Genomic DNA, 24419 nt, shown 5'->3' with positions numbered 1-24419 from the left:
CAACTATTCACCCTATGCAGCGACACTCCTTAGTCTGCCACTATTTGCACCTGGTACACCATGCTTGAACGCTTCTTAATAATAAATCCACTGAACCACTGAATCAACCTTTCATGCTGTGTCCGGGTCCGGCAACCACATCATCACTTCCTTGTCCGCACTTGCGATCAGGTTGTGCCGTGGGTTATATGCCACCACCTTCGCTGGTTTGGTGCTTGGCAGCTCAACTGTGGGGTCTAGCACCTGGGTACTCTTGTCGCTCTCCACCTCGCAGTCCCACACTGACAGGCCGGTCGTTGTGCCATTACCGCCCACGACGTATCGTCCATCCGGTGAGAAACATGCTGAGCTCTGAATGTAGGAAGGCGTGTTATCGTTGGGTAGTGACGGGGGTAGCGCGTCTCCAGGTGCGTAGTGCTGTCGATCCGCGCCGCTTGGGCGTTGCAGGTAGTGAAAGAGCTTGCCATCGAACGCATCCAGAAGGTAGTGGCCTGGCCCGTTCGTGCTGATCAGCATATACTTGCCATTGTTGCTGAACTCCATGCCTGTCCAGCCCTCGCAAGGCCTCTGTCCTCGATTTGTGAACTTGTTTTCCGTGTCTTGCAGGTCGAAGTGCGTGAAGGGAGGTTTGTCGTAGTTGCGGAGGTCGTACAGACACACTGTCTGTGCTTCGGGGCTTGCGACAGCGATGACACTGGCACTGGCGTCGTAGGCAGCAAAGTACGGCTGGTGGAAGTTCAATTGTCCTTGGGCATTTGGCGAGCGACAATCCCACAGTTTGACAGTGTTGTCCAAGCTCGCAGTCATGAATTGATCATTACTCGGACTGACCGCCAAACTCGTCACTCTGCCTGTGTGGCCCTTGAAGTAGCGTATGAAGCTGTTGTCGTGCATTGAGAGGTATCGAATGCCATCGTCGATCTTGGTGGAGGCATACAGTATGGAGGTGCTGTGGTGTGTGAAGCGGGCGAGTGCGCTACCATACTTCTGAGACTTTAGCTCTTTCGCGTGTGCGCCGGCCTTCGTGTTGAAGAGCTGGATCGTGTCATCGGTCCGCGAGAGGAGGAGGAACTCGCCGCTGTCATCGAAGTCGATCGAGGTGTAGGCGGATGCTGAGGGTGCCTTGAAGAGCCTGGTTGGTCTGAAGGTAGGGATGACATCGGAGACCTTGGCCACGCTGGGAGCTTGAGCGTCAGTGACCATGATGTCGAATGGGTGCCAAGATCTAAGTACGCCCTCGATACAAGAGTCTGCACTCTGCAGAAAGCAAAGACGCACGCGACAGGGCAAACCTGGAACGCGCATGTGCAAAGGCTCAAGCTCAGATGCGGATGCGGATGCCGATGCGGATGCCGATGCGGATGCCGATGCGGATGCGGATGCCAATGCCGATGCCGATGGCGTGGTCCCGGAAGCTTGAACCGAGCGGCAGGGGCAGGGTAGTTCCGCGATCGGCGCAAAGGAATAGCAGTCGACGCAATGGTCATCGTACAGTACATCCGAACTGGAGGTGGAAGTCGCGACGATGAGCACAACCACTGGGAGCTTCATAGCGGGAGGCATAGCAGCCTGTGGTGCTGTGACAGTCACACATTCCTTCGAGACTATCAAGATCCGGTTACAACTGCAAGGAGAGCTGAAGTCCAAGAAAGATGCGCCGCGACTGTACAAAGGTGTGCTGCACGGCGTGCGTGTGGTATACACGAATGAGGGCTTCAAAGGACTGCTGAGAGGTCTCGGCTGTGCTGTATGTTCAGTCATGTCTGGAAGCCGTGCCATGCACAACACTGACCATCTGAAATAGTATGTCTACCAAATGACCCTCAATGGCTGCCGTCTGGGCTTCTACGATCCCATAAGAACGTCCTTCAATTCGATAGCATTACATCGATCGCCTACACACATGCATGACCCGGACGTCAAGGCGATGCAGAGCTTGCCCGTCAACATTGCCTCAGGCGCATCGTCCGGCATCCTCGGCGCACTCCTAGGCTCGCCGTTCTTCTTAGTCAAGACACGCTTACAATCATTCTCTCCTTTCCTACCAGTAGGAACACAGCATCACTATCGCAATGCCGCCGATGGCATGAGACAGATCTACGGCGCCGAGGGCATAAAAGGGCTGTGGAGAGGTGTCGGTCCTGCTATGGTCCGGACAGGATTTGGATCGTCAGTGCAGCTACCCACCTACTTCTTCGCCAAACGCCTGCTACAACGGAACTTCGACATCAAAGACGGCGCGCCGCTGCATCTCATGTCCTCGACAGCGTCGGGATTCGTGGTCTGTGTCGTGATGCACCCACCCGATACTGTCATGAGCCGGATGTACAACCAGACTGGAAACCTCTACAGCGGAGCGCTGGACTGCCTTTTCAAGACTGTCAAGTCCGAGGGTGTATTCGCCGTGTACAAGGGCTTCTTCGCTCATCTGGCCAGAATCCTACCACACACCATCCTGACCCTGTCGCTGGCCGAGCAGACGAACAAACTCATGAGGAAATTCGAAGACCGGGTACTACCGAACCACGTCAAGGAGAAGATATGATCTGGACGATATGTGTGCATAATCCACCTACGGCTTCTTGGACATGCTGTGATACCACCACCTGCGCGCTCGAACCGCCGCACTGTATATACTACCCAATAGATGTCTGCACACAGGCGCGTCCAGACGACCAACTAAAACCAGAATGCACAATATCAAAAACTGAATGTGAGTCGTGATGCCACCTTTTGCCAGGATCTCTGGAAATGATACACCCTGGTATGCCTGGCCCGACCGAGGACCTGCCGATGTAACGGGAACCAACGCGACTGGCACCTTCGCACTTTATAAGTATGTACAGCCTCGCTCTTGAAGTGTTCTACGTCGAACGTACTCTCCACCGATCTCAGCGAGAACGTGGCAGACCTTGCGAAACGTGCAATTCCTGACGATCACAACATCAACATGGACAAGTCGATTCTGAATAGATTGCCCGCTGAACTTCGACTCCAAATCTTCGAACACGTCTTCCCTCCAGGCGATCTCGATGTCATCTTTGTCTGGGGCAGACGTACTCCTTTCACGACTCGCTGGCCACGACCGGGCAACAGCCACCTTGCGCTCTTGTCAACATGCCATCAACTTCGCACCGAAGCCATGCCAGTTCTGCTTGCGCACACGCGACTCGTCGTTCGAACAGTGATATTAGATCGGAATACAAAGTTGGCATCGATTACCAACGCGAAGTGGTATGTTTCTAGACACGGGCGCGAGCCATTAATGAGCGTGGCACACGCCGTCAGGGCATTTCTACGAGTGTGGTTTAGCGATTTTCATCTAACATGATTTACCTGACAGGCAAGACGTCGATCCGCCGCTCGAGATCATCCGTTCATGGGCACACATGGCGCCGAACGTCGCCTCCAAGATCATAATCTACCTTGGCGAATGGTTCACCTGGTCTCAACGCGCTCCTCCCGAAGCCGTAGCAGAGCTCGTCCGCCTGACACAATCCGAAGTCCAAGGAACGAAAGCAGATTTGTCGATCGGGATCCGCGGGGACTCTTCGGCTTTCTGCAACGAGGCGACCAGATTCGAGGTTGTCTTCCCGTCGACATCGAGTCTCCCTCAGGCCAAATTTTATGTCCAGGAAGCTATGAGTGGGAGGGAGAGGGCGATTGATCCTTTCTTTGATCGAGATAGGATGTTTAGGGACTTGAGGTTGGCGAGGACGAAGTTTGAGAGGTTGTTTGAGATTTTGGAGGAGGATGCTGCGGAGATCGAAAAAGGCGCATGCAAGAAGATTTCGAGCCTTTGAATCTGAAGATGAAAGGCGTGGGACTGTGAGCATCTTGGAAAGTATACCCCTCTTGGATACCAATATCCATACCAGTATCGATCAGATCCGCGTACTCCCTTCCCGATCGACCGACAGGCCCCTTTTCCTCCACGCCACGAGCATCCGCGCATCACCCATCCTCACCAACTAATATCGGCAACCTGTAAAACGCCATTCGCAGTTCCAAAAGCTCAAGCTTCACTCGACAGCCCAGACACTGGTCCCCGCCCCAAAGCTGTCCCTCCCGCTCCATCATCCTCAGCTCTTGCAAAAACCACATACCCAAACTCGCCGCCATCTCAATGTCGTGCCTGATGGCGTAATACATCACCGCCTTGAGATTGTAATCCTGGAAATGCGGATACATACGCAAGGTCTGACGAATCGATCCGCAGTTGTCATTCCAGAGGGTTAGGAGAAGCTTTTTGTACTGGCAGATTGCTTCTTCGCGGATGAGTCTGCAGACCGAGAGCAAGGGTGGGCGGGTGTGATTGTAGTTGATGGAATCGATTTGAGTGGCGAGGTAGTGCGAGTATATAATCAGACGGAGTTCTGGAGGTAGATCGAGGAGGCGGATCGATTTGCGAGGTTTGGGTTGAGGGTGACCCAGTATGGTCTGGAGGTCGAGGGCCTGGCGTCCATGTGGTTTCGATGCTGCTCCGCCCATGCTTGTGGAGAGGCTGTCTGCTCTGATGTTGGGGGTTGGTGTAACGGCCGATCTGTTGTGCACGTGGTCTGAATTTTGTGGTGCGTACGGTCTGACCTACAGCAACTCTCAAGATGGTCTGGATGTTTGGAGCTTACATGATCCTCCTTCCAGATTCTATAGGGTCTCTATAGCACCCAATATCGATTTAACTATGCGCTGTATTGATATTCACCTGGAATGCCGACTCGCTTCGTGCACAATCCCTCAACCCCCGACTCAACCGCGTGGCGAAGGAGAGCAGTTTGCTTCGCTTGTTATCAATCTAAGGGACAAATTTTTGATGCTGGGCACGACTTTTTCTACTCGCCAGAATCTATTGGACAAGACATTTGAAACCTGCTTGGCCTCCGCACAGCAATACTACCATCCTTTCAACCCGCGGAGGACTCCTCAGGAACGTCGAAAATCCGCCTCCAAGACTCAACCACACGAAGGTACAACGCTACCCACATCATCTCCCATGACAAGTCCTTGAGACACAATTCTTCTTGTTCGAGTCTAAAGTCCCTTTGCACCGCCCTTGAAATCTCCTTCGCATTCTCCATGCCACGCTTCGTCTCGTCGTAGCACACCCTCCACTGATCCGTAAATCGAACCGTCTTCAGCAGTGTTGTAGATTGGAGTACTGCATTACGTTGTTCGGTCCAGTTCGTCATGATGTGGGCTCGGTAGAGTGGCATTGCTTCTCTCCTGATTAGGGTGCAGACTTGGAGGATAGCTGGTCGGGAGGAGAGGATAGTGTGGGATCGGAAGTAGTGCTCATAGATGGTCAGGCGTAGCTCTGGTGGGATGGACAGGAGACGGCTTGATTTGACGATATCGGCTGTCTGCTGGGATTCTTGGGGCTCATTTGGCTGCATCGACGGTGGAAATGTCTCGCCTGATCGTGGAGAGCTGGTTCTTTGCATTGTTCCTTGTAGCTCGACTGATAGGCCTGAGCTTGGTTGAGAAGTGATGGGATTCGTCATGATATGTTCTGGCTTATAGGATGTATGGCCAGTTTTCTTGAACTTGTGCTTTGCGTGAGACTTGTCAACAGCTGGCGATATTCCAGGCACAAATATGTTTTCACGGCATTAAGCTTGAGATTCGCTGACATAGTCTTACATGATGGCTTGACCTACGCGGCATACCTGAGAGGTGGAGATGTTTCAGAGTCAGTCTCTGCATCGCAGAAATCCACGAAATACATCGCCATCGTACTGCCTGCTTGCTATGCGTACATCCAAAGCTATCATGATATATACAAGTACAAGAAATCTAAACCGAACCATGAAACCTCATCACTTCCTGTTATTCTCGACAACAAATCCCATCGTCTCTAAAGCATCGCCTTCGCAAAGCTCTTGAACAGCTTGACATCACCCGCCTCCTTGAAGTCTCTAGCGTGGTTGCGCTGGTCACCCTTGGTCCAGCTCTGCTTGAGCAGGTACGCCACCCACTGCAGCAGGTCCTTCAGGCACCAGCCCTCAGGCAGAGGCTTCGATGGGAGATCGCCCCAGTGGATGGTGCCGTTCTCGTTGCCAGCGTAGCCGCCGGTTGGGGCTGGTGCAGCGGAGTATACGGGGAGGGTGGAAGTAAGAGCCTCGGATGGGATGGCGGAGGCGAGAGTGGCGATTGCCGAGTATGGTGCTGCTCCGGTGACGGTTACGGCGTCAGTGGCTGTGACGTAGACGGTTGTGGTGCAAGAGGTTGTTGCTGTTGTGGCGCCGGCGTCTGCGGTGGCGGTGGATGAGGAGTCAGAGCCGGAGTAGAAGCTTGGCTCGGCAGTCTCTTCTTGCATCTTCTGTGCGGCGACAGAAGTGCTCACTGGCGCGGAGGTGACGGCTGGAGCAGACGTAGCGACGGCGCTGGCGCTCGATGCTGCGCTTCCAGCTGCGGCGGTACCAGTGGCGGCGACACCAGTCTGGCTTGCTGCAGCTGCTGCACCACTCCAAAGAGTTGGACCAGGGATCTGGTATTCGTAGCCAGTAGTGTAAATGTTGACCAAGATACCGGCATCGTCCTTCTTGTACATGGCAGTAGCCGCGATACCCTCAGGGCTGGCAGTACCGCTACCCGTGACCTCCAAGTTGATGCACTGTGGGTAGTTCTGAGCACCATCCTCTTGACCGGCTGAGTGGAGAGCGATGATCTCGTGACGCAGGACGTACTTTCCTGGAGCGACGGACTCCGGGATCGTGACTGCCCAGGAGTTGTTGTTGGCGATGAGCTGATCGGAAGCCCAACTGCCCGGAGAAGATGAGCCGTCTACGAGACCACCCTCGCTGATCTTGAAGAAGGACAGAGCAGTCTTGTCGATGTCAGACCAGTTCTCAGCCGAGACTGGAGCAAGGTAGTCGAGGACTGGACCGTGGTGGGATTCTGGCCTAGGAAAATGGGGAGTCAGTATATTGTGGCGAACCATGAGCGAGAGCTATGCAGTCGCAACAAAGCTGGAGGCTTCATACACAACTGCAGGTACCCTTTCAGAATTACTCACCATGTGTTCCACTGGAGCTCAACCGTACCACCAGCAGCAACCGTGGCAGACGCGGTACCAGGGGTGGCCGAAAGATGGCATACAATGTCCGGGGCTGCAAAAGCAGACGGTGCAATAAATCCATTGGCCTGATTCTCCGGGTCGCTCCAGCCAGCAACGGAAGGTGCAGTCTGCTGGTATTGGAAACTTGGGTTGTAGCCCTCGTAGTAAGTGCCATCGGCGACGATGCCCTGGACATAGCCGTGGGCGGAGACGGAGGCTGCCAATGAGGCGAGGCCTACGGCGGTGCGGAGGACAGACATGGTTGATGTTTTGTTCGTGGGTGTGAGGTTTCGAGGGTTGGTTCGGTCGTAGTATGTGCAAGCTGTTTGAAAGGTAAGATCAATGAATGGACAGTATCACCGGGAAACTAGAACGAGTGTGAGATGGTGCTAGACCAAAAGATGCACTGCACAGCAAACAAAAAGATGATGAGAAGACTGGCTTGAGAGAACTGGTACCACCGCAGGGCAAAGGTCGTCCTATATATCAGCAGCATCTGCGACAATAGAAGCGCTGACAATACGAGAAGACCCACTAGACCACATCGTTCAGTCAAGCACGCCACTCCCACGCGAGGAGGTCGCGCAGACCGCCATCACCGCATGTCTGTACTCTGCGTATATTGAGCGGAAAGTGCTCGGTGCATGGCCGTAGCCCGCGTAGATGAACGCCAAGTAGTGGGCGTAGCGCAAGACGTTTCGAGGAAGCGGCAAAGGTCGAAGCGAGGTGGGTCACTCTGCGTCTAGGTACATCTGGTGGCATAGAAGGTAGCACAGGGCGACACGCGCTCGTTCGTGGTCCCCACCCGGGGCCACAAAAATCGTGGTCCGTCTTGCAGTGATCTGCTGTACCTGACACACTTATGCAGGAACCCGTGCAGGAGGCTGTTCTCGATGCAAGCACTGCAAGCCATGTGAAGCGGAAGAATTCTGATGAAAGGAGATCGGTGTCTTCGGTGTGTTGATACCGAAGCGCCAAAGACTTCGGTTCGGTACGCAACATGAAACGTGGGCGTAGGAGGCTGTTTTGTACACCAAAGGCTGCGAATGAAGGCCTACTTCTGATTCTGAGATCCCGATTACTGTATTACAGCTGTTGTAGTCGGCGTTGCGATGCTTTCCGGAAGGCGCACTGACCCGATCGTGCTTTGTGAATATCGAAGAGGAATGAATGTAGCGGCTCGTTTGGTAGCCAGGATGACAGCAGCGTTAATATCCGTGCGCTCGAGTGAGGATGCTCGTATACGCGGTCTTGAGGTACAGTAAGGTCCGCGGCGTTCAGCTTGGTTCACGGATGGAATCCGACTGCGTTTGCCGCGAAAATTTCCGGATAGTGGGAACAGCTTCATCTATTCCATACACCCATGCCAAGCCAAGACGTCGAACAAAGGCTTGGTTCAACTCTCGAAACAACACGCTTGCTTGTTCGAACCACCACCGCCGTGACAGACGACCTTCCTAAAGCAGTCGTATGCCCGGAAGTTCCAGCCCATGAAGGGAGGATGACTGAAGTTGAACTTATTTGGACAAGCTGTCGCTATCTCACGATCTATTGCGATCGCGTTGCTATGTACATATCCTCATCAATCCGGCTGCATCAAAACAAACTGCTATTTGTACAGACTATAACACTCCATGAAGCATATCATAGATCGGAATGCATGCCCAGGAATTGCGTTTGGTTGATGCCGACGCCTAGGTGGGCGTCCTGGTTTCGTCGTTCTTCCATGACTGCTTTGTGCTGCCAAATTGTCAGCTATCGATTCTTCCTGACATAGATAGGATATGCTCACCTTGAACGCGAAGTTAAGTATCAGCGCAACGATCAGACCAATGCAGACAATGACCGGACCAGCGACAGCATCGAAGTCCTTCCCGCTTCTCCTCTGAATCAAGTTGGCCCTCCACATGTACGTGAAGTATCCCCAAGCGGCCGCGAAGACTGCGATAGACGTATACACGATACCAAGAACCTTGCCAACAGTATTGTTAGGCCCGGCAGCGTTGAAGAGACCAAGAGAAAGCGAGGCGAGGAGAATCGAAACGTGCTGCCACTTGATAAACGTTCGCTGGTTTGCGAGCCACACCTTGCCCTCCACTTTGTTGGTTCCCTGGTCCTTGATCCAGTTCTTAGGCTCGACAACGCCAGGTGGCAGCTTCGTCCGATTCCCACGCTTGAATGTGCCGTACTTTGACGTGCTGAAGGTTGGGAACAGAGATTTGAGACCACTAGGCGTTCTGTTGAGCTCTGTGTTGTGCGTGTGTGTTCCAGTATCATCGTCATCGATTTCGCCTGCAGTGTCTTGCATTTGGGTCGGTTCGGCGGTAGCCTGCTGCTGCCTAGGCGCCTGTGTTGCGTCTTTCCGTTGTGATGCTGGGCTACGCTGTATAGATGTGCTCGGTACGGAGGGAGATCCAACAGGCGACAAAACGCCGCCAGATTTCTGCGCTGGAGAGAACATTGATGAAGTCCGCAGGAGAGTACCCACAGCGAACTCATCGTCGCGCTCCTTCTGTCGTTTGGCCTGCTCTTCCTCGAAAGCCTGCTGCGGGTCCCGGCGAATGTCGGTCTCCATCTCACTGAGCCAGAATGGGAAAGTGTTGACATAGTCTTCGAAGAGCTGGGCGACTCCATGTACGAATTTGCTGAACTTGGGGGATGTCTTTACCAGATGGCTGTTCATCAGATCCTGGATCCACTCAGCGCTTCTCTTACCAGGCGTACTACGCAGCTTGATCTCGAGAACAGCGAATGGGAAGCGACTGATCTCGCCCTTCCTGATCGATGAGAAGGGGTACTCCAGCTCATTGTTGTCAATGTCGGTACGATGCCAAGTTTTCGGGTCTCTGCACGGACGGTCGGAGTCGATGGCATCTTCCCGGATGAAAGCAAGATCAGTGTCGAGACTTATACGCACACGGTCGTCGCCAGGGACCTGGAAAGCAGTGCGCGTGTAGTTCGCGCGAACAACAGGCTGCAGCTCGTACCTCTTGATGAAGGCTTGGATCTCTTCCACTGACGACTTGAAGCTCTTAGCTTCGTTACTCTCCGCACCAGCACGATCTTCCAGCTTCTGGATCTGCTTCTCCATGTGGTACTCATTGTTGGTGTATCGCTGCACATACTTATCCTTGGTGGTGAAGCGATCCTCGCTGCTCTTGTTGTCCTCTTGAACCGTCTTCTTCTCGACCCAGATCTGCGGCTTGGCATTAAGATGTCCATACCACCTCAGACGCAGCGAAGATCCGGCATTCTTGTCGACCTTGTTCGAGTAGAGCTCAAAGGCCGGGTTGTCGAAGTAAATGCTAGTTATCGATGGATCAGGTTGGTTGCCCTCTGCGACCTTGGATGTCTGAGGGTTATATACCAGCACTGGCAGATGGCGCAGGATCAAGGTCTTGACCTCGAGCAAGTTCTCCGGGTGCACCCAAAACTTGTGGCTGGTGTACTCTTCCTTGCCCTGCTGATCTTCCAACGCCTTTGGCTGGTCGCCGGACTCGTCCAAGCGGGTGCGCACGAAGCTGTACATGGCACTCAGGCGGAACAGCAGGGGACCGTAGTCTTCCCTGTTGAAAGGCAGTGCAGACAGTCGCACCTGCAGCAATGGTCGCACACGGTATGATCCACCTCGTTTCCGGTCGTGCTTCTTGCATGCCTTGAGAAAGCCGGCGTAGTTGATGCGGCTGTACTTCTCCAGCTCATTCGTCTCCTTGGTGATGTGGTCGAGCTCGGACAGGACCTCCTTCAGGATGGTCTTCCTCTCGGCCTCGCTTGGCACCGGCTTCTTGCCATTGCCATTGCTCGATGGGGAGTCTTTGCCCTCGCCCTTGCTGCTGTTGGCGCCGTCGGTCTGACCATCCTCATTGTTGTTGTTGTTGTTGTTGTTGTTGTTGTTGTTGTTGTTGTTGTTATCGTTGTTGTTCTTCTCCCCAGCCTCCGCAACGGCCACGGTATCAAGCTTGGCCTCACACTTCGCAGTCCTGTCCCGCAGCTTCTCGTATGTGTCCCTATGGAACTCGTGCACCTTCTCCAGCTGGACGTTCACCAGCTCATGCACGAATCTGCTCTCGTCCTCATCCGTCCACTTCTCGTTCTTGCTGGGAGTTGTCTCGGGGGTCGGCGAGCTCGGCGCGGAATCGTCCTCGCGCAGCAGCTTCTTAAGCTTAGCGTAGTCGATGTAGTTGTTTGCCCACGGCTTGTAGCGTGAGAGCTCGAGGGTGCGCCCGTACCTCATCGTGACCGATTCTCGCGATTATGTGGTATATACAGTGCGAGTACCGTCGTTTCTGCTGAAGGGAGATTTACTCAATCCTGGTTCCAGGTTCCCGTCACAAGACTCACAACAAGCTTGCATGCAGTACCAAAGTTTCCCAAGATGATCGCCCCGCTGAGAGCTCGAGCGGCCACGGCCAATTAAAGTTGAGCATATGCCCACGCGACTGCCATAGTCTAGCCCCGTCTTATTCACCAAGGGAAGGTATGCTAGACCGGAAACTTGGTGGATAACAATCGTGTTTCGTATATACTCCTTGCTCCATTCTATATCATGCTATGAACTCGCTGTGCAGTCGCTATGCATCATTATCATCAACAACACCCATGTCCTCAGCTCGATCCGTGGTCACGCCAGCTCTAAGTGCCACTACCCCGAGGGCGGATGCAGAACATGCGAACACGATAGCTGCAAAGAAGAAGACAGCCCCCTTCAGATTGTCATTGCCCGAGTCGATACCAGCATTGATGATGATCGGACCCAACGCGCTCGCCGCCATCTTGCCTCCAACCTGGAACAGCGACACGATAGCAAGAAGTCGTCCCAGTGAGCTCTTCTGGACCAGATTGGCAATGTACGCTTGCATCACAGCAGGCATCCCAGCGCCCAAGGTGTAGATGCAAGTCGCCGCGACGAAGTGCGGTGGTGTGGCCGAGAGTCCTAGGAAGATGGATCCAGCGATCAAGAGCGTTACTGACAACAGCATGACCAGTAATGATGTTGAAGAAGGCGAGAGCGCATAGCGAGCGCCAAGCTTATTGTATGTCGGGAGTAAGGCGAAGTAGGTGAAGATGTACACAACTGCTTGAAAGGCCATCGCGAACGTAGACTATACGTTATAATCAGCTGGACTTCTTATCACCGGTCATGCCGGAACTTGACATACCTGATTGTATTTCCATCCAAACTTGATGACCGGGTATTGAATCAACCCAAGCCAGTCGACAGCTTTGATGGCAGTTGTGGCGAGAAACATTGCAACAAGCAATAATATCACGTTTGTGGCTCCGACGCCCTGCACGCTCTGCTGGAAGCCTTCGCCTAACGACTTTGCCTTGGCTGCAATTACAGCACTAACACCCTTGCGTTTAGTGCACTCGTCGGTATCACCACCACCTGGAATATCAGCTTGCTCCGGCTTCTTCATCGTCTCGGGGAAGAACAGCACCGAGATCACGAGTCCAGCAAAAGCCATTCCCAACGAGGTGAACAATGACAGCTCCGAAGTGCCTCCCTTCCCGTCCAAGTTGATCGCCTTTCCGGCGAGAAGGGGAAACGAGACCTGGCCGACATATTGCATCGACGTAGTGATGAAAAAGTACGTAGCGACTTGCGTGCTCGAGACCAAAGCGTCATTGTATGCTGCCAGAAGTACAGCTAGGTTGAGATCAAAGTTGGCACCTATGAGGCCTCCTAGACCGCCGCAGAAGCTTACCCATATCGGGACATATGGATAGCCAAGATCTGCGTATGTTAGCAGGGTGGCTCTCGGAATAGGGAAGGTAATGTTTCGTACATGTGGAACAAACAACCAACGTGTAGATGATTGTCCCAACCTTATGCAGGATCAACGCCAGGCGACGCCCGTACTTATCAGCGAGGTACCCTACAATCATAGTTCCTATGAAAGACGATGTCATGCGGACAAGCATAACGATACCGTTCGCGGTGGCCACTTTCTTCTGTATCGAATCGAGCTTGCACATGTTCTCCGGAATGCCTTTGCCCAAGTGTGCCACAGCTGGATCATGACTTTGGAAGTATTCTATACAGTATAGAGCTTCGATGGCTCGGAAGTACCCAATCTGCTTGAAATAGTACTCTCCCTCGTTGAGCAGGACTGTAAGGCATCCGATAAGTGGCAGGAACCGAAAGCGAGAATCCGTTACCTCGATCTTTGGGAATATGCTTCTCCATCTTGAAGCCTTCTCGTCGTCTTCCGGCAGCGTTTCTGTGGCGCTCTGGACGGGTTGCGCACTAAGCAGTGGCTGGCGCTCCTCGTCCTTCAAGGTCATCTTGTGGCAGTAGCGGTGATGGCGTGAAAGTCCTGCGCCAGTCTCACTTCCTCACAACAGAACATGGATGATGTGTTTCCCTTCAGCAGCCTTACCGCAAGACAGTCGGCCACGAGTGACGAATATAACCATGCTCTTGAGTCATTTTGCTGCACGATGTAAGCCACTCGAAGCGGTACGGAGAGGGCGGTGAAATGCGGACAATGGACATCGGCGCTGAGAGCTGCCTCCCAAGTCAGGCGCGGGCAACTGCAGACCCACCACCTTCTATATTGGGGTTAGTGGATGTGGAGGGGTCTGTTGCAAAGCGCCTGAGCGCAAGTAGGGCCCGGGGCCTGATTACGTCGCTATATAAGGCCTCAATCAGCAACTCGGACTACAATATCAATATATATAGATAGATTTGTTATTCCCCTATTCTAGGACCCTATTTGGCCTATATAGGTATATATCTATTGTTATATATAAAGGGAAACCCGAATAGGTAGAAATCCTTCCCGCCCCCGACTTCTCCTTATCTAGATTAGCTTTCCCTCTAAACGTACGTAGTCTATATTACTACCCCGTTAGCTCCCGCTCCCGGCCGGTCTCGTCGCGCTACGCCGTATCCTCTCTTCCTATACTACTCCTACTAGGCGATACTATTCTAGCTAGCCCTTCTCTAGTATCTAGTTCGTAATACGCCGTAGGTCCTTAGCGTTATTAAGAAGTGCCCTAATCGTCCGGTTCCTCGCCTTTACTATCTACTCCCCCCTTCCTAGTAACTACCTCGGATAGACGAGGAGTGCGTGCCGTACGTTCTAGGAGCGATAGCCATAGGGGCAGCTAGTATTCGTGTATCCTAGAACCTTCCTCTATAATAGGTACCCCTAGAGGCCGATATGTTCGCTTCGTAGTTAGGTTACTATACTACTCTATACTCTCGTAAGGCGGTAGTAGATAAGCTTCGGGGGGTGCTTGACCGCGGATTTTGTAGCTAACTATTCCTTAGGTTGTCCCGCTAGCTAAGGGCGTCTACTATACCCTATAACCTAGTTGTTCTACCTCTCTTTCTATAGTTGCTCTATAAACGATTTCTTGCCTTCCTATTATATTACTAGCTATTCGTCCCTTACCCGGTAGTTCGGCTCGTTTCGGGGTCGAATGCCCTTATACGCTAGTACTAATTTGCGGGCCCTTACGACTATACTAGCGATGACCTTCTATACTAGGTACTATGCCGACTTGCCTAAGTAGGAGGTCCGTAGTCCCTAGATATATAGGTCGATCGGCGGTATAGCGGTCTCGTACTTAAGTATCCTCGTTAGTATCGACATATATACCCCGGTGACCTTCCTTAGGCATTAGTTTTGGATCTTCGCTAGCGGCGCGACGAGTCCCTTCGATAGGCAGGCCCTCTCGCCTAAGGACTATACTTAGCTACTATAGGTAAGGACTGGCCGTATAATAGCCGTATATAGAAGTCGTGACTACCGGAAGTCCGCCCCCTATATAGACGTAGTAAGCCTCTAGCATAATACTATATTCTGTTTAGCTTTCCGTAATATTGCCTATACGTGCTTCCTCTACCGTAGCGCCGGGTCTACCTATAGTCCGAGGATCCTAAGCTGATTTGCCGGGTTAGTCGTATACCCCTATATCTAGATAGAAGCTTGTATATTGTAGAACCGTAGCCGGCGCGTAAAGTGTATTAGATTGTACTTTTCTAGGGCAAACCGAGCCCCGTGCCTCCTAGCCTAGTCCTCGTAGATCTTGTTTCTCTCTTCTAGTAGCCTATAGTTCTCCTTAGTCGAGGAAGACTACGCTAGGATATTTGTGTCGTCTACGAAGCCGCTCGTAGCGGTGTTCTAGGATTCTAGGGCTGGGAGTAGCGTCGCTATAAAGAAGAGGAACAGAATAGGTACTAGCGTTAAGCCTTACGGGATTCTAGTATAGACTGCTTAAAATAGGCTTCTATACTAGCCGACTAGGATCGACGTACTACGGTTTTAGAGGTAGGACCGTACGAAGTTAATAAGCTACTTAGGGAGTCCTTTCGACCTTAGGATGTAGAGTAGCCGCGGGTATAATACGTAGTCGAAGGCTCCCGATATGTCTAGGCTAAGTAAGGAAGCCACCTTGTCCCTATTCTTATACTAGATAGCCTTTACCTAAGAGGTGATAAGTTCTATCGCGGATAGCGTCGATCGCTATAGGCGCGCACCTATCTAGGTGTCCGGGAGTAGGGAGTGTTCCTCTACCGCCTCGGAGAGTCTCGTTATAACTAGCTTCTTAAGCGCCTTCCTAAGAGTATTAAGGAGCGCAATTAGGCGGTACGACTTCACCTACGTATAGTCTTCCTTCTACGGCTTACGTAGGACCACTGTCGTCGATTATTTAAAAGCTATCGGGTAGTACCCGGTCTGTAGGTAGGCGTTAAAGATCGCTATAACTACTAGGGCTAGTTGATCTCTATACTTCTTTAGTAGCTCGTTTAGGATCCTATCCGGCCCCGGGGCTTTCTTCGCCGGCAACTTCCTCAGTATAGCGGCAACTTCTCTCTCGGACACCTCCTATTAGACCGCGATACTAGGGGCTAGGGGAGTAGAGCTGTTTATATCGCTTAGATTAGCCTCGACTAGGGGCGGGAAGAACTTACTAGCTAGTAGACGCCGTTTTGCCTCGGGGTCGCTAACCGGGCCACTAGGCAATTATAGCGCTAGGATAGAGAAGAAGGGGCCCTATATAGGGTCCTGTCGGGCCTATTTCGCTAGCTTCTATATCCTCTCTAGCTTGCCGGCGATTTCTTCTACTATAGCCCTCTAGCCGACTACTTTCTCCCTCCGTATTATAGCTTTCTTCTATTAGTATGCCTCCCTATATACGTTCTAGGCCTCCTCGCTATAGCTACTCGTCTACACCCGGCGGGCTCTCCTTGCTTCTCTTACTACCGTAGTACACTCCGGCGTCTAGTATAGTTTAGACTATATCGTTAGTTAGGTAAGCGGAACGTAAAGTAAGGTCGCTTTTCTTATTTCGTCTATTAACCCCTAGACTACTTCGTCTATCTCGTCTTTACTGTTGTATTACTACTGCGCGATCTAGACTAGCCTCTTAGAGTTATCGAGGTACGCCTAGATGTTGGCCTAGTAGGCCTTTCCCTAGTTTAGCTTAGGGGTTCCCGCTAGTATACGTTATATCTATATCGTAATAGAGGTCCTGACTAGTATGTAGTCTAACGACGCCTCGAGTTTATGTTCGATCCTATAGTAGGTTACCGTATAGTAGTAGCTATCTAAGATCTAGGAGAGGTCGATCGTGCCTTAGAGTCCCCCTCTCTTCTAGGTGCCTAGGTCCTTCGGGGTATTAAGGGCAATTACGTTGCTCGCTATTAAGTCGAGTACTTCGTCGGCTATAGGGTGCGGCTATATAAGGCTTTCCTAGGAAGGGTAGTGTATGTTAAAGTCTCCTACTACGATGTGGCACCCTTGTCTCTTAAGCGCACTATCTAGGTGTCTATAGACCCCTAGGTCGCGGCTAGACCTCGAGGCTAGCGGTTATATATATAGGTTGTGTATCTAGGTGCTACCTACGTAGAGGGAGGTAATATCGCCCCCGCCTTCTTCGTCTACGTAGTACACTACCTCCTAGTCGGATTCTAGTATGTCCTTACTAACATAGAAGTACGTACGGGGTCTGCCGTCGCCTCGTAGGTATGTCGTATAGCCTAGTAACTTATAGGTCGTTAGTCTCTTATAGTACGGGTTAATCTATAGCTCCTAGATTATAAGGACGTAGTAGACGCGCGGGTCCGCCTCGTATAGGAAATGGTTCTAGACTATATCCTTGCTATAGTTAACGTTATACTAGATAATACTAAGCGTGTCGAGGCTAGTTATCGGCATCGATAATCATTTCCTCTATATCGTCCTATGTCCTACTACCCTATACGTCCTAGTCTACGCCTATCGGCTATGTACTAAAGGGGTGCCGGGCCTAGTTAGATTCCCTCGCCGTAGCTAGTAGAGTACGTGGCCTCCCGTACGCCCTAGGTTACGTATCCTTTATATCGTTCTCGGCCCTAGGGCGCTTATACCCGACCGCCGCTAGTTAGTTCCGGTATAGGCTAGCCTTACGGTCGCCGTAGAATCTTAGGGCGACGGTTCTATTTATAATTGCCTTGTTTTTCGCTAGTTTCCGCTATAGGCATTCCGTACTATACGATAGGTAGTACCCCGGACAGTTCGCGTACCGTCTCGTAGTCGATATATAGTCCCTAGACATATAGTCTCCTATATAGTTCGAGTAGGCCTACTTGTTTATATACGTATAGGTTTGGTGTCTATACTATTAGCATTTGAAGCATTAGAGGACACGAAAGGATAAGGAGTGCTTTTCTACTATCTTAAGGCTATATTACTAGACTAGGCCTTGTTCTATCGCTAGATCCGCCGCTTTCGCGTCTTATAGCTATACTATTAGCGCCGAGGCCTTCTTGCCTTCTAGCCATTTCCTATAGAGCCAAGTCGCCTTCTAGATTAGAGAGTTAAGAGTGACCGGGTTGTCCTCTTAGAGAGCGCGTAGGTGACCCTAGTTAGTTAGGTCAAACTCCTTAGGTATATCGTAGACTAGGATCGTAAATTGTTTCGTTAAGACCTTCGCTAATGCCGTAACCTTAGATGCCTACTATAGCTATACCTCTAGGTGCCTCCTAGTAGTAGTAGAGCTAGTATAGATCTATAGAGTACCGTTAGACTGTTGGTTCACTACGACTACCCCTAGTTAGTTAATTCGTTAGGCGAGCTCCTTATTCGATAGCTTCGTAACTTCGGCCTAGTCTTCCTTTGCTATAATACGGATCGTAACTATATCGTGCGTTAGGCGGGGGCCTAGTATCGATGCCGCGACCGATGCCTAGCTATAGGGGTGTTGATTCCGGGTGGCCTTACTAATCGCCTAGGACGTCGTCCTCATTTCTTGTTACCCTCGGTAATACGACAGTATAAGCGCCGTACGTAGCTAAGTGATTATTACCTATAGAGACCGGTAAGGGAGCTGATCGTTAGTTTCTATACTTTTTACGTCCTCTATAAGTTGCTACTAGTTGTCTTAGGGGGGCTTTACCTATAGGGCCGTAGGCGCCGTTAGTACCGTAGCCTAGGCTACTATTACCTAGGAGTTACCTAATGTAGCTAGGCACCTCCGCGGCGTTTAGAGCTAAAGAAACAGGGTGAAGAGAGCTTCAAGCTATCTAGATCGAATGAGGTAGAACTCCCTTAGTCCTAGGGGTAGTGGACTACTTTGTATATCGTTAGAATAGCCTTAATAAGAGCTTTCGAATGTGTCGTGTTTTGGCGTAGAGATCGATAATTCCGAGACTATAGTACCGGAGCGGTTCAGCTCCCTTATATACGTGTTTATCTATAGACTAGATTAGCCTAGTAAGAGCGAGAAACTCTAAGAGAGAGCGCTTATAGGCTATCTTATAGGATACGACTCTACTAATATCTATCGCGTATAGGACCTATTAATAGATAGGGTTCTACGAGTTAAGGACGTCCTCTTCGATAAGACTACGTTCTATAACCTATTACGCCTAATAGTAGGGTATACGACCCCTATCGAGAATATCGTAATAGCGGAACCGGCTAAAGAGCCTAAACAATACTACGACCTATATATCGCTTATAACGAGTAAGACATAGTATAGGCCGAGGGGGTGGAAGAATGGGCTTACTAGCCGTATACCTAATAACCTCGAGACGCTTACTAAAAGCTCCTTAGGTAAGAACTATACTAGCCGTAACACCGCGAGTTAGTAATATATAACTAAAAGGACCGGCAAATCGAGTACGTAATAGATCACGTAACTTAAGACAATATATAGTAGTTAGTATATAACACTACTAACTACTACGACACTCTATAGTAGTAGATAATAGATGCCCTTACCGTAGAGAACCGTAAGGAGATTATAGGTAATACGGACCCTAATCGCGAGCTATATCTATTTACGTTTATACTACTAGAAGACGCGTTAATAAACAACGCGTCTAATACACTACTCTTCTCTCTAGAGCTAGAGCTCTACATACTAGAGTAGTCTAACGATATAGTTATAGAGAATAGAAAGCGCCTACGAACGGCCTACTTCTACTATATAATATACTAGATTATAGTCGCTGAGATAATCATCGGCTAGATGTCTAGTATACGACCTAGAATACGCGCCTATCGCGATAAGAGCGATCGAAGCCCTACATAAAGAGGTAATAGCCCTCTAAGGCGTATTAATACTACTACCTCTATATACCGTAATAACCTTCCGCCCGAACCTTCTAACTACCGAGCCGCTATAAAACACCGCTTCTCCTAATAGTAGATCGAAGCTATAGCTAAGGAGTTTGCTAAAGCCCTAGTAATAGGCATATTTAGATAGGTAATAAAGGAAGAGAAGGATTAGGATGCTTAGTAAGAGGAGGGACTTTAGCTACTACTACCGCTAAAGTAGGTATATAAATATAAACTAGACGAGTACGGTATACTAAAGAGCTTTAAGGCTAGGCTATACGTAAGAGGCGATTTATAAGGAACATACTTAGATATATACGCCGCTATACTACTAGTAAGTATATTCCGTATCTGCCTCTAGGACTAAGGGAGTTCTACCTTATTCAATCTAGACAGCTTAAAGCTCTCTTCACCCTGTTTCTTTAGCTCTAAACGCCGCGGAGGTGCCTAGCTACATTAGGCAACTCCTAGGTAATAGTAGCCTAGGCTACGGCACTAACGGCGCCTACGGCCCTATAGGCGAAGCCCCCCTAAGACAACTAGTAGCAACTTATAGAGGACGCAAAAAGTATAGAAACTAACGATCAGCTCCCTTACCGGTCTCTATAGGTAATGATCACTTAGCTACGCACGGCGCTTATACTGTCGTATTACCGAGGGCAATAAGAAATGAGGACGACGTCCTAGGCGATTAGTAAGGCCACCCGGAATCAACACCCCTATAGCTAGGCATCGGTCGCGGCATCGATACTAGGCCCCCGCCTAACGTACGATATAGTTACGATCCGTATTGTAGCAAAGGAAGACTAGGCCGAAGTTACGAAGCTATCGAACAAGGAGCTCGCCTAACGAATTAACTAACTAGGGGTAGTCGTAGTGAACTAATAGTCTAACGGTACTCTATAGATCTATACTAGCTCTACTACTACTAGGAGGTACCTAGAGGCATAGCTATAGTAGGCATCTAAGGTTACGGCATTAGCGAAGGTCTTAACGAAACAATTTACGATCCTAGTCTACGATATGCCTGAGGAGTTTGACCTAACTAACTAGGGTCACCTACGCGCTCTCTAAGAGGACAACTCGGTCACTCTTAACTCTCTAATCTAGAAGGCGACTTGGCTCTATAGGAAATGGCCAGAAGGCAAGAAGGCCTCGGCGCTAATAGTATAGCTATAAGACGCGAAAGCGGCGGATCTAGCGATAGAACAAGGCCTAGTCTAGTAATATAGCCTTAAGATAGTAGAAAAGCACTCCTTATCCTTTCGTGTCCTCTAATGCTTTAAATGCTAATAGTATAGATACCAAACCTACACGTGTATAAACAAGTAGGCCTACTCGAACTATATAGGAGACTATATATCTAGGGACTATATATCGACTACGAGACGGTACGCGAACTGTCCGGGGCACTACCTATCGTATAGTACGGAATACCTATAGCGGAAACTAGCGAAAAACAAGGCAATCACAAACAGAACCGTCGCCCTAAGATTCTACGGCGACCGTAAGGCTAGCCTATACCGGAACTAACTAGCGGCGGTCGGGCATAAGCGCCCTAGGGCCGAGAACGATATAAAGGATGCGTAACCTAGGGCGTACGGGAGGCTACGTGCTCTACTAGCTACGGCGAGGGAATCTAACTAGGCCCGGCACCCCTTTAGTATATAGCCGATAGGCGTAGACTAGGACGTATAGGGTAGTAGGACATAGGACGATATAGAGGAAATGATTGTCGATGCCGATAACTAGCCTCGACACGCTTAGAATTATCTAGTATAACGTTAACTATAGCAAGGATATAGTCTAGAACCATTTCCTACACGAGGCGGACCCGCGCGTCCACTACGTCCTTACAATCTAGGAGCTATAGATTAACCCGTACTATAAGAGACTAACGACCTATAAGTCACTAGGCTATACGATATGCCTACGAGGCGACGGCAGACCCCGTACGTACTTCTATATTAGTAAGGACATACTAGAATCCGACTAGGAGGTAGTGTACTACGTAGACGAAGAAGGCGGGGGCGATATTACCTCCCTCTACGTAGGTAGTACCTAGATACACAACCTATATATACAACCGCTAGCCTCGAGGTCTAGCCGCGACCTAGGGGTCTATAGACACCTAGATAGTGCGCTTAAGAGACAAGGGTGCCACATCGTAGTAGGAGACTTCAATATACACTACCCTTCCTAGGAAAGCCTTATATAGCCGTACCCTATAGCCGACGAAGTACTCGACTTAATAGCGAGCAACGCAATTGCCCTTAATACCCCGAAGGACCTAGGCACCTAGAAGAGAGGGGGACTCTAAGGCACGATCGACCTCTCCTAGATCTTAGATAGCTACTACTACACGGTAACCTACTATAGGATCGAACATAAACTCGAGGCGTCGTCAGACTATATACTAGTCAGGACCTCTATTACGACATAGATATAACGTATACTAGCGAGTACCCCTAAGCTAAACTAGGGAAAGGCCTACTAGGCCAACATCTAGGCGTACCTCGATGACTCTAAGAGGCTAGTCTAGATCGCGTAGTAGTAATACAATAGTAAAGACGAGATAGACGAAGCAGTCTAGGGGTTGATAGACGAAATAAGAAAAGCGACCTTACTTCACGTTCCGCTTACCTAACTAACGACATAGTCTAAACTATACTAGACGCCGGAGTGCACTACGGTAGTAAGAGGAGTAAGGAGAGCCCGCCGGGTATAGACGAGCAGCTATAGCGAGGAGGCCTAGAACGTATATAGGGAGGTATACTAACAGAAGAAAGCTATAATACGAAGGGAGAAAGCAGTCGGCTAGAGGGCTATAGTAGAAGAAATCGCCGGTAAGCTAGAGAGGATGTAGAAGCTAGCGAAATAGGCCCGACAGGACCCTATACAGGGCCCCTCCTTCTCTATCCTAGCGCTATAATTACCTAGTGGCCCGGTTAGCGACCCCGAGGCAAAACGGCGTCTACTAGCTAGTAAGTTCTTCCCGCCCCTAGTCGAGGCTAATCTAAGCGACATAAACAGCTCTACTCCCCTAGCCCCTAGCATCGCGGTCTAATAGGAGGTGTCCGAGAGAGAAGTTGCCGCTATACTAAGGAAGTTGCCGGCGAAGAAAGCCCCGGGGCCGGATAGGATCCTAAACGAGCTACTAAAGAAGTGTAGAGATCAACTAGCCCTAGTAGTTATAGCGATCTTTAACGCCTGCCTATAGACCGGGTACTACCCGATAGTCTTTAAACAATCGACGACAGTAGTCCTATATAAGCCGTAGAAGGAAGACTATACGTAGGTAAAGTCGTACCGCCTAATTGCGCTCCTTAATACTCTTAGGAAGGCGCTTAAGAAGCTAGTTATAACGAGACTCTCCGAGGCGGTAGAGGAACACTCCCTACTCCCGGACACCTAGATAGGTACGCGCCTATAGCGATCGACGCTATCCGCGATAGAACTTATCACCTCTTAGGTAAAGGCTATCTAGTATAAGAATAGGGACAAGGTAGCTTCCTTACTTAGCCTAGACATATCGGGAGCCTTCGACTACGTGTTATACCCGCGGCTACTCTATATCCTAAGGTCGAAAGGACTCCCTAAGTGGCTTATTAACTTCGTACGGTCCTACCTCCAAAACCGTAGTACGTCGATCCTAGTCGGCTAGTACAGAAGCCCATTTTAAGTAGTCTATACTAGAATCCCGTAAGGCTTAACGCTAGTACCTATTCTGTTCCTCTTCTTTATAGCGACGCTACTCCTAGCCCTAGAATCCTAGAATACCGCTACGAGCGGCTTCGTAGACGACACAAACATCCTAGCGTAGTCTTCCTCGACTAAGGAGAACTATAGGCTACTAGAAGAGAAGCACAAGATCTACGAGGACTAGGCTAGGAGGCACGGGGCTCGGTTTGCCCTAGAAAAGTACAATCTGATACACTTTACGCGCCGGCCACGGTTCTATAATATATAAGCTTCTATCTAGATATAGGGGTATACGACTAACCCGGTAAATTAGCTTAGGATCCTCGGACTATAGGTAGACCCGGCGCTACGGTAGAGGAAGCACGTATAGGCAATATTACGGAAAGCTAAACAGAATATAGCATTATACTAGAGGCTTACTACGTCTATATAGGGGGCGGACTTCCGGTAGTCACGACTTCTATATACGGCTATTATACGGCCAGTCCTTACCTATAGTAGCTAAGTGTAGTCCTTAGGCGAGAGGGCCTGCCTATTAAAGGGACTCGTCGCGCCGCTAGCGAAGATCTAAAACTAATGCCTAAGGAAGGTTACCGGGGCATATAAGTCGATACTAACGAGGATGCTTAAGCACGAGACCGCTATACCGCCGATCGACCTATATATCTAGGGACTACGGACCTCCTACTTAGGCAAGTCGGCACAGTACCTAGTATAGAAGGTCATCGCTAGTATAGTCGTAAGGGCCCGCGAATCAGTACTAGCGTATAGGGGCATTCGACCCGGAAACGAGCCGAACTACCGGGTAAGGGACGAATAGCTAGCAATATAATAGGAAGGTAAGAAATCGTTTATAGAGCAACTATAGAAAGAGAGGTAGAACAACTAGGTTGTAGGGCATAGTGGACGCCCTTAGCTAGCGGGATAACCTAAGGAATAGTTAGCTACAAAATCCGCGGTCAAGTACCCCCCGAAGCTTATCTACTACCGCCTTACGAGGGCATAGAGTAGTATAGCAACCCAACTACGAAGCGAACATATCGGCCTCTAGGGGTACCTATTATAGAGGAAGGCTCTAGAATATACTAATACTAGCTACCGC

The 24419-nt window shown here is 50.2% G+C and overlaps 8 protein-coding genes across 8 annotated transcripts; 2 read left to right on the top strand and 6 right to left on the bottom strand.

Annotated features, from left to right (window-relative positions):
* Positions 1-111: 111 nt before the first annotated feature.
* CLAFUR5_03358 (WD repeat-containing protein 82) lies at positions 112-1203 on the bottom strand (the record flags this gene model as incomplete). Its single annotated transcript, XM_047902506.1, has 1 exon — positions 112-1203. One exon carries the CDS (start codon positions 1201-1203, stop codon positions 112-114), a length of 1092 nt encoding a protein of 363 aa, XP_047758926.1.
* Positions 1204-1525: 322 nt separating this feature from the next.
* CLAFUR5_03357 (Mitochondrial oxaloacetate transport protein) lies at positions 1526-2545 on the top strand (the record flags this gene model as incomplete). The annotated part of the gene is made up of 2 exons (XM_047902505.1): positions 1526-1747; positions 1805-2545. 2 exons carry the CDS (start codon positions 1526-1528, stop codon positions 2543-2545), a joined length of 963 nt encoding a protein of 320 aa, XP_047758003.1.
* A 405-nt stretch (positions 2546-2950) lies between these two features.
* CLAFUR5_03356 (uncharacterized protein) lies at positions 2951-3803 on the top strand (the record flags this gene model as incomplete). Its single annotated transcript, XM_047902504.1, has 2 exons — positions 2951-3234; positions 3344-3803. 2 exons carry the CDS (start codon positions 2951-2953, stop codon positions 3801-3803), a joined length of 744 nt encoding a protein of 247 aa, XP_047758963.1.
* Positions 3804-3954: 151 nt separating this feature from the next.
* Positions 3955-4491, bottom strand: CLAFUR5_03355 (uncharacterized protein; the record flags this gene model as incomplete). The annotated part of the gene is made up of 1 exon (XM_047902503.1): positions 3955-4491. The coding sequence occupies one exon, from the start codon at positions 4489-4491 to the stop codon at positions 3955-3957; it is 537 nt and encodes a 178-aa protein (XP_047758964.1).
* A 413-nt stretch (positions 4492-4904) lies between these two features.
* Positions 4905-5501, bottom strand: CLAFUR5_03354 (uncharacterized protein; the record flags this gene model as incomplete). Its single annotated transcript, XM_047902502.1, has 1 exon — positions 4905-5501. One exon carries the CDS (start codon positions 5499-5501, stop codon positions 4905-4907), a length of 597 nt encoding a protein of 198 aa, XP_047758014.1.
* Positions 5502-5854: 353 nt separating this feature from the next.
* On the bottom strand, positions 5855-7317 carry CLAFUR5_03353 (Endoglucanase-4; the record flags this gene model as incomplete). The annotated part of the gene is made up of 2 exons (XM_047902501.1): positions 5855-6902; positions 7016-7317. The coding sequence occupies 2 exons, from the start codon at positions 7315-7317 to the stop codon at positions 5855-5857; spliced, it is 1350 nt and encodes a 449-aa protein (XP_047758015.1).
* Positions 7318-8701: 1384 nt separating this feature from the next.
* CLAFUR5_03352 (Vacuolar transporter chaperone 2) lies at positions 8702-11291 on the bottom strand (the record flags this gene model as incomplete). Its single annotated transcript, XM_047902500.1, has 2 exons — positions 8702-8797; positions 8850-11291. The coding sequence occupies 2 exons, from the start codon at positions 11289-11291 to the stop codon at positions 8702-8704; spliced, it is 2538 nt and encodes an 845-aa protein (XP_047758017.1).
* A 337-nt stretch (positions 11292-11628) lies between these two features.
* CLAFUR5_03351 (MFS efflux pump atnC) lies at positions 11629-13345 on the bottom strand (the record flags this gene model as incomplete). The annotated part of the gene is made up of 3 exons (XM_047902499.1): positions 11629-12159; positions 12217-12794; positions 12847-13345. 3 exons carry the CDS (start codon positions 13343-13345, stop codon positions 11629-11631), a joined length of 1608 nt encoding a protein of 535 aa, XP_047758032.1.
* Positions 13346-24419: the final 11074 nt, after the last annotated feature.

Source organism: Fulvia fulva, chromosome 2 (assembly GCF_020509005.1).
Source record: "Fulvia fulva chromosome 2, complete sequence".
NCBI lineage: Eukaryota > Fungi > Ascomycota > Dothideomycetes > Mycosphaerellales > Mycosphaerellaceae > Fulvia > Fulvia fulva.
The sequence above is the reverse complement of the archived record's forward strand: the minus strand, read 5'-3'. Positions and strand labels throughout refer to the sequence as shown.